Source organism: Atta colombica, unplaced genomic scaffold, assembly GCF_001594045.1.
Source record: "Atta colombica isolate Treedump-2 unplaced genomic scaffold, Acol1.0 scaffold207, whole genome shotgun sequence".
NCBI classification, from domain to species: domain Eukaryota; kingdom Metazoa; phylum Arthropoda; class Insecta; order Hymenoptera; family Formicidae; genus Atta; species Atta colombica.
Genome location: NW_017259302.1, coordinates 1654774 through 1664796, shown reverse-complemented (window position 1 = coordinate 1664796; position 10023 = coordinate 1654774). Strand labels below are relative to the sequence as shown.

General features: G+C 27.3%; 1 protein-coding gene across 1 annotated transcript in view; it reads right to left on the bottom strand.

The window, feature by feature from the left end:
• Positions 1-7661: 7661 nt before the first annotated feature.
• Positions 7662-10023, bottom strand: part of LOC108687432 (acidic mammalian chitinase-like) — a 2893-nt gene continuing 531 nt past the window's right edge. Inside the window, exons 3-5 of the mRNA XM_018193185.1 lie at positions 9222-9877; positions 8841-9133; positions 7662-8146 (exon numbers count right to left, since the gene is read on the bottom strand). Of these exons, the coding sequence (XP_018048674.1) occupies positions 8005-8146; positions 8841-9133; positions 9222-9877 (1091 nt within the window). The 3' untranslated portion in view covers positions 7662-8004. The remainder of the gene's footprint in view (positions 8147-8840; positions 9134-9221; positions 9878-10023) is intronic.

The window sequence follows — 10023 nt, the reverse complement described above, 5'->3', positions numbered from 1 at the left end:
ATAATTTTATAATTTTAATATTTTTAAAATAATTTATTAAAAATTTAAATTGCATTTTATTGATATGTTTTTCTTATACACGGATTATGTAATGTCATATACCCATTTGTTGCAATGTTGCAATATTGCAAATTGCAATGTAACATTGCAGAGATATTAGAGAAATGTAACATTAACAATATGCCTGCAAAATGTCAATAATATGTCTGTAATATTTTTTTCAGAAATATTGCATAACTGTAATTCTTAAATTGTTACAATAATAATATAGATAATATTCTTTAATTGTTACAATAATAATAATATAGAAATATAATTTTTTACAATATTTATGTAATACAGTCTTTTAGTTTAACAGCCGTTTTTTATGATATAATAATTAATATAATCCATTTTTATATTTAAATAAAAAATTTATTAAACTTTATTTGACGACCATTTCATTAGCTATGTTTTATATTAATTTTAAATATGAAATCAAAAGATTGTATAATATCGAGTTTAGATACAATCAATGCATTATTATCGGATAAGACGATAAATAATTCAGCTGCTGAAAACGATTTATCGAAATAAAAATATTATGTGATCGATGATGTATGTCTAATGTGAACGCAAGAATAAACCAGAACTTTATTGATAAATTTCATACCGTCATTTTTTAATCGATTTCAATTGATTCGGAGTGGCTCCGAATTAAAAAAAATCTCTGCGATTAACTTAATCCATGATTAACTTACCAAGTGACTGTATTATTATGTTAATATGGATAATATTTTTAATTTGTTCGAGACACACACATACATGCTTTATCTTTGCGAATATCCTTTAGAATTAATATATTTATTGGAATATTTTATGTTTTATTATAAAAAATTACTTTTGGAAAACACATATCACTAGAAATGCGATTTGTAGAAAAATTAAAGTTAGTGAGATATATGTATAGAAAATAGTTTTCATTTTAGATTCTTCATAAAAAATTTATCCAAATATATTACATTGCAATATATATTATATTGCAAGAAAATATTTCGTTGCAACATAACAAAAAGCGGGCATCTTAACATTGTTGGAATCTTGCAATGAGTCAGCAACGTTTTATAACCACCATGCAATATTGCAATGTTTTAATGAAATCATTCTACAATGTTTCTGCAATCATCTTTCTGTGCTGAATGGGATAGGTCTATTGGGTGTTTTCCAGAAAGGACACAGTTAGGCACTGTGTAACATAGTAAAACATTTCATCCTTGTTTAACATAGATAAACAACAAGGATGTGATAATTCATTGTGTTATACTGTCTTCTTGCTGGAAAACACCCATTATTTATATATAGACTGTGATTTTGCAGAGAATTTTATACTTTTGCGAATTTTTTTTAATGTGCTATTTTACTTGTTCAGTTACAGTCAGATATTCAAACGAACTAGTGAATTAATTCCAATAAAAACTTTAACGCAAAAAGGAATTATTCTTCCTTCAAATATTATATTTAAATAATTATTTAGATAAATTTCGTTTGAGAAATATGTTTGTCGATTATGTTTGGACTTGCCACAATTAAACTAAAATAATAATAATTATCTCCTCAAATTAGATAATAGATTTAATGCTACTAATATTTTAAAATTTAGAAAAAACTTATATTTATAGTACAAGATGTCCTTGTTATGATAAAAAAAATAAATACTAAAAATATTTTTCGATGTCAATCGATGTAACCGTATATTTTATATCATATATGAATATTTATTTGAGATTTATGTACAATAATAATACGAAGATATTAAATTTTATTTAATTGCTAGTTAACATCAACCATATGCTTCCTAATCCATTCTTGATACGCAGATTCTTTAACAAACTTGTCAGGAATTCCTAATACACATGAATACACATATCACAAACAATGCAATTCCAATTTGAACGCTCTTGACAAGAAGAGCATTATTTGAATCACTTATAACATTATGATAAATCCTTATAAGCAAACTAAGTAATGTACAATTTCTTGTTCTAATAAATAAATTAATGATTATTTAGCTAAAAGTAATAATAATAAGCTGTGGCTTATAAAGCACATTCCATTTGTGATGAGAGGACGTGATTATCGATTATTATCGAAGACGAAAGCTTATTACATTTCTGGGAGGAATAAAATATTTTTTACTAAACATTTTAACTTTTTAAGATGATTTTAAGAAATTTAATATGACATATATAATACATATACATAAACATATTCTATCAATCTTGACCTTTAACGCGTTGGTTAATTATATAAGTAAATTATTTATTTACCAACACAAAACATTCTTTCAGCTCAATAAAACTACCACCCAACACTTTAAAAGAAACCGCCTTGAAATAAAACTTCAAGGTTAGAAAAGTTAAAAAGTTAAAATATTAAAAAAATATTTAAAAAAATTGGATTCTATGAGATCATTGGATAGTAACAATTGTGTTACTTTTCGTTTATAAACATTAAGTCTGTTCTTTATTCAGGGCTCTCTGGGCTGATACATTTTCATATAATAAGTTTAGAGAGTTTTTTGATACAGAACAAGCCAAGTGACACATATTATTTATATTAAAGTTTCCATTAAAGATTCAAAGAGACTACAATTAATTAGATATACTTAAGAGACTACAATTAATTAGTCTAATAAATTGTATATCACAGAAAGAAAGATTAATATAATTTTTTATTGAATTTTTGATATATATATATATATATATATATATATTTCATCCGTGTGTTTTCTCACTCCTGACTCTTAGAGAAAGATTATTAACTTTTTAATAAAAACTTACTGAAGTTATGCCTCAACTATATACACAAGAAAGATCTGCGACAGCGATATCTTTCTGCGTAATCGGAATCATTTTATCATGTCGGTGTAGACAATATTTTTGTTTAATCGGATGAAAAGGACGTCGTGATTAAATCTGATGTTGTCGAAATCATTGTGCTACATCACGCTGTCCACTTGATAAACATCACCTGTTTCCTTTAAATAGATCGTATCCGCGTGAATAATGAGTTTCTTAATATTGATATTACTTCGAAAAAGTCATTTTTGTTATACTGATATATAAATACTTAACATTCTTATATTAAAAGAATATCTCTAACATTTTAAGAATTTATAAAAAATCTAAAAATTTTTAAATGGCAATAGAAATTTTAAAAAATTAATATAGTATAAAAGAATATTGTATAATGTTGTTGTACTCGTGTGACTGATTCGCGAAATTGCACTCGCGAATGCGTACGCGCATTTCCGAGACGCGGAAATAAAAGGACTCAAGAAAAATAGAGATTCTTTATTCCAAGACATAAATAACATCAAATACAAAAAATAGCGAATACGATAAATTAAAGGATTAATTTTCCATTCAGGCGGAAAAACACGTCTTTAAAATCTGACAAGCTTATTTGACAACTAAGTGGTTCATTGCCGAGCGACATAATCTTCGGCATAATACAGGTGTTGACACGGCACGAGCATAATAATATTCAATATATTATTCAATATATTATTCAATATATAATAAATTGTAATGCTTTTAATATAGTTATTAAATGTTCAAATCAAAGCTCGCTATAAATATATATATATGTATATTAGATGTAGCGGGAAAAACGCCACGAACTTTTTCCCATACCTAATATATACATACATAAACAGGATGTTTCAGAATAACCGCTAAGTATTTTATACGCAGGTAGAGCGAACTAAACTGACAATAAGTCGAAAAATCCTCATTTTGCAATTTTCGTAATAGTTAAGAAGATATTAATTATAATACTAAAAATAGCCGAATATTTGGTTTTCAATAATTTTTTATTTAAGTACTATTAATTTTAGAAAAATAGCAAGAGACAAAAATTGTTTATTTTCTTTTTTAGAATTCTGAGAATTTTTTAAGAATTTTTTATCGCATTTTCTCATGTTCGTAAAAATTAGTTGCTTATAAAAAAAGAAGTACTAAAAAATAAATTAAAAATTCTGAAAAAATTCTCAAAGCTCTATAAAAAGAAAATAAACAATTTTTGTCTCTTGTTTTTCTGTAAAATTGACAGTATGTGAGTAAAAAATTATTAAATGAATTTCGGCGACTATCTTGTTAACTATCACAAAAATTGTAAAATGATAGAGGACGTTTCGACTTAGTTTAATCCAATCTACTTACATACGAAATGGTTTGATCATTCTGGGATCATCATGTATATACATATATAATATGACGAAAGACGCACAGAAGATGTCAGAATGTGAATGGTTATAATATAAATCATTTACTATGGATACTTATCATTTACGCAATGAGTCACAGTGAGTATAACGTTTATTAATAATCAATCTGCAACGAAATTTGCTCTCGTATTTCAAAACACAATGTGGATATTTGCTAAGCGGAGAATCTGTATCGATGATGGTAAATATCATAAATATCATAAATAAAGAATTTTACGAGCCGTAATTTATTTAAATATTAGTCACTTATGTGATGAATTTAATTAAAAATTTAATGAAAAGATGTGTAAACAATTTTTAAAAATATATATACAATTATAAATTTAATCACACATGCACTCACATTATATTCTATTTTTTATTTTTATTTTGAAATTATTTTACTGATACAAAAGTTCAGTTAAAAAGAACAGGCCTAACGTAAATATTTAAATGAATCTATTTCTCTTTAATATTATAAAAATAATTCTTTAATTCAATAAATTTTAAATTTGAAAAATCTCAAGTCTTGCGACTTATTTGTATCTTTTTAATTACATTTAATTACATCTAATTATAATTTAACTTCAAATAAAACAATCTCAAAGTACTAAAGCATTTGTATTTTTACAATTATACTTACGCAGAATATAAATTTCGCAATTTGAAATATAATTGGATATTTATGATTATAAATATTAATGATTATACTAGTTTGTAATTTATAGTTTTAAATCATAATCTGAACAAACTTTGTCATTTCTTATAGTTTTTTTTACGTACTAAACATAAATCTATTTTCTAAATTTGGCTATATCACGAAATGAATGAAATTTTGAGAAAAAATTTACTCTCTCTCTCTCTCTCTCTCTCTCTCTCTCTCTCTCTCTCTCTCTCTCTCTCTCTCTCTCTGTCGATGCTTTTTGTGACATAAGAACACTCATAAAAACACTCAAAATTGCTCTTTGACGCCATTTTTATGATATGAAACCAAAGAACAATATTAAAAAATAGACATGTTTCCTCATTAATGAAAAACAGTAAATTTGACAGATTTCTGAATGTATCTGTATGTATTTTATAATAATCAAGCACGTTTTTATCACAAATTAACAATTGAGAAATGATCTAATTTTTTCCTTTTTTTATTTTAAATTTACTGAAGATGATTCGAAGATGAATTGAAATGTTCTTGTATTGTAATTATTATTAAATACATTAATTGATTAATTCATACATTATTTAATGCGTTCATCTCTTATAATCCATTTTTTTTATTGTTTTTTATTTAGTTTTGAGAGAATTAAACTTAAGAGAGAATCTTTTAACTTTCTCTTATTTAAAATTGTTAATTTTTATTATAAATACAATTATCATGTTTTTATAGATTTTGGTAAAAATAAATATGCGTAATTTTAAACGAGTCTACAAATTGAATATAACTCTTAATTTTTTTTTCTCTATAATTTCTGTACCAAATATTTTTTTACGGAACAACGGTATAGTTAAAATTTGTTATGTGTATAAATGAAATAGAATGTCGCGTCTAACAATACTAATAACATATCTAGTGTTTGTGAGAAATGATTCCCATATGATATGATAATTAAATATTTAAATATATGCATATATATACTTGAACATTGTACCACAATATGCTATATATTATTATTATTAAACATAATATATTTGTCGACACGCATGATTAATAATCGCTCTCATTTCTTATCTAAAATCACCGAGTCAAACGGTTTTTCCAACACGTTATCTAAATAAGATTTAATCCACGATTTTGCGATTTTTAATCACAAATGACCATATAATGACGCAGTTCCAAGGGATATTCTAAGAACGTTCAGAAGATGTCCCTCAGAAAGCTGTGTTAAAGTTTGATATCATCTGCATAAATTACCTATTTTATGAATTACCTATTTTATTTTATATTATAATTAAAATCAAATCAAATTACTTCTCAATAGTTCAATTATTATAAAATGATCAAACGATCAAAATGATATATTGATAGAAAAAGAATAGAAATTTTATAAATAGTAAAGGAGAACGTTTTCATTAAAAATATGTAGTGAAATATAATATTAATGGTTGAATATTTGTACACATAACAAATTTTTATTTTATGCAAAATAATATTATCCATAACTTAATTTTTTTTACAACTGCAAATATTAAAGAAAAACATATTTCTAAATATAAAGATATTTAAATATCAGATGTAGATATAATTTTTTTTAATCGCGCGCGCGCGCGCGCGCGCGCGCGTGTGTGTGTGTGTGTGTGTATGTGTATGTGTAAAGAATGTTTATTTAAAAAATACTAGGTAATTTGATAGAAGAAATTATTCTTATAGTAAAAGATCATAATCCTGTTGTATATACTCCAGACATCACGCAAGTCTAAAAGACATCCGAAAAACATTTTAAAAGAAACATCTTTAAAATCTTTTCAAAAAACATTTTTTTATACTTCTTTCAGACTTTCTGGAAAGATGTCTGAAAATTCTTCTTTTGAAGCATACTACTATTTATATTATTGATTATAATGTATTTACTGAGAAATGACAAACATTAAGTAAACATATTTTTATCTTCTAACTGTATTACAAGGAAACATATTATATTTTTCCGGACATAATTGTAAAGAAGATGATATGTGACAGAGTATTCGATTACTTGCGTCACATAAATCGCATTTCATATTAAATTCTGTGATTTGTAAGATCCATGATACGAGAAACACTTAAGCCTAGTTTCACAGCTCACAGTTAATTTTTAACCGAGATTCAACTTATTTCTCATCTTTGTCCAATTCTGGAATTAAACAGTAAAACGTAAGTAGTAAGCAAATTAATATGTTGGATACTACTTATATTATAGCCATATGGTCTTTTCTGTGATCGACCAATTCGCTTATTGCTTATACATTTCATTGCTTAAATTTTTTTTTATGCCATGGCAGCTCTAAAGATAATTATCAAAAGTCATCGATAATCTCAAATCGTTGATGTGAGATTGATTATCAATATTTATCGATTATTCCGATAATTAAAAAAATTTGATTATGTCTATATTTAAGTATTAATGAAATTTTGAGAAAAAATTTGCTGCCCGATGCTACAATGTCATAAAAATTTTCAAAATTTGACGCTATTTAAAATAAAATTAAATGCTAGCTATTGTGTTATATTGACATATTAGCGTCATGATATAATGGCAAGTTACTGACTAAATAATTTCATATAAGTAATCATCAGAATTCACCACCTAGATAATAGAGAAGATATTAAGAGGGCCCACCACGTCTACCATAATATCGCCTTTTCCTCAATACATGCAAATAAACATTATACATTTTTACAAAGGAAAAGAAATGGGTTTATATATTTGACTGTACACAAGTTATAAAGCATATCTATTTATTACATTTCACGCTGTATAACAAATAGAAACGTCATAGAATAGTATAACATGACCATTTGTTATCATCTATTATCGAGATATTTGTAATTACAATCGTTGATTTAGAAATTGAAAGCTAATCCGCTTAGGCAATTGAATTTTTATACTTAAAAAGCGCGTTGATATTTCGGCGTAGGTAGAATATATCATAATTTTATTTATCGCAAATTGTAATCATTTTTCTAATATCACTGGAAAGTGCAGTCAGGTGGAGGCATTGTTTGTTATAGATGCATCGTTTGCGGTAGTTTCTTGATCGAATTATCTTGATTCTACCAGAACTTATTTCTTCACTAGATTCATTGCTTTCAGTAGAGGGTACTTTTCACCGCAAAGTCCTTTAAAGTCGTCAGTATCGATACTCCATGTCATTAGACCTCCAAGACCTTTGTCTTTGACGTATTGAGCTTTTATTTGAATAGATCTGTAAAAACATATAATTGTTTTAAAAAAAGTTGTAGGCAAAATGGATAATTTTTTAAATGTATTATATATTTTTTTTACACAATTGATTAATTTAATTATTCATGAAAGTATTAAGATATACGATATATTAAGATTATAAAAAAATTAATAGTTTGCGAGAATATTTAATATTTCATGTCAATATGTGCCAGAATAAATTGTAGCAATATTGCTGCAAGTTCTGTACTGTTGGGATATAAAATATCTTGTAAACTATTGGTTTTTTGATGTTTCAACTTTAATATTTTTATATGCAGAATAATTAGAGAAATCATATTATATTAAAGAATCATATAATTTTATTTAAATGAAAGTTATCTTCATATCTTTCTGGTATCTAGAAGAAAAACAACTTAACCAAAATATATCCCTTTCGAAACTCCATTTCCATTTCTAAAACTTTTTATACCTTTTATACTTACTTTTCGAGATATTTCTATGTGAATATTAAGATGAAATATCTTGTATTTATAGTATACGTTATTATATTTTCATACAGTGAAACATGTCAATGGATTGAATGGGTTGAAAAAGAGAGAGACGACGTTATTAAAATTATATTATAGAAAATTATTAGTAAAAATAATTGCCATATGAATTTAGAGAATAAAAGGGAGAGTTACATCAGTAGAGAATTATATCAGTATACTTACGTTTTATCCTCATAGCCAACCCATTGATTACCCTTGTAAGCATAAGGAGATTTTTCCTTATCACCGCGTATAATAGTCCAGCCTCCCTGGTTAAGTTTTTCGCAAATCTCATTGTATCCAAGATAGCCACCCTCTTGAGTATACGGGCCGGATGAAGATGGTCCAGAGGAAGGAGCTCCAATGCCATTATTTTTACTATTGGAGAGAGTGAAGGCCCTACCGTAGAATGGCACTCCAAGGATTAGTTTCTCAGGTGGGCAACCATTCTTCAACCAATAGAGTACGGCTGCGTGCTGGAGAAATAAATGTTTTCTTTAAACTTTTCAATGAAATCGAAATTAATATTCGATAATTTCAAATATCGGATGCGAGAATACTTACAACGGTGAGCTTGTCTCCGCTCGTGGGCGAATAAAGTCCAGCGTGATGACCAGTGACGCCGTCCCAAGTACCGTGAAGATCGTATGTCATAAGATTGATGAAGTCCACATTTTGGGCTACTTTGTCGATTTTGTAAGATAAACTGGCAAGCGACTCGGTAGCACCAACGGCAACACTAAGAATCTTTCCTTTTTTTTTTAATTCAGTATTGCATTCCTTGAGCATTTCCACAAAGTTGTTTATGTCTTCTTGTTTTCCACCACGCTGGTTCGGATATTCCCAATCGATATCGAAACCATCGAAACCATATTTGTCCACAAATGTAGCGCTATTCTTGGCAAATGCTTTACGAAGAGCTGGATTGCTAGCGACTTTAGAGAATGTCGTGGATCCCTCGTTCCATCCACCGATAGCGACCATCATTTTAGTGCTGGGGCTCTTTTTTTTAAGACCGATGAATTTGCCAAAACCGTTCAAGCCGTAATTGTCGCCAACATCATTCCATGCATCTAAAATTCGGATGCTGCCATCCGAATTGATGCCGACAAAGCCATAGATGGCATGAGTGCAAAGAGACGGATCAATTTGTGAGACGTCAAATTTGCCATTACCATTTCGATAACCAGCCCAGCTACCGTAATAGCATACAACTTTCTCTGAAAGAGTTCAGAAAAATATTACTGCAATTAACAATTAAATTCATATCTTTTTAATTGTATAATTCTTTTTTTAATTTATTTCCTTAATCAATACACACACACACATACACACACACACACACACACACACACACACACACACA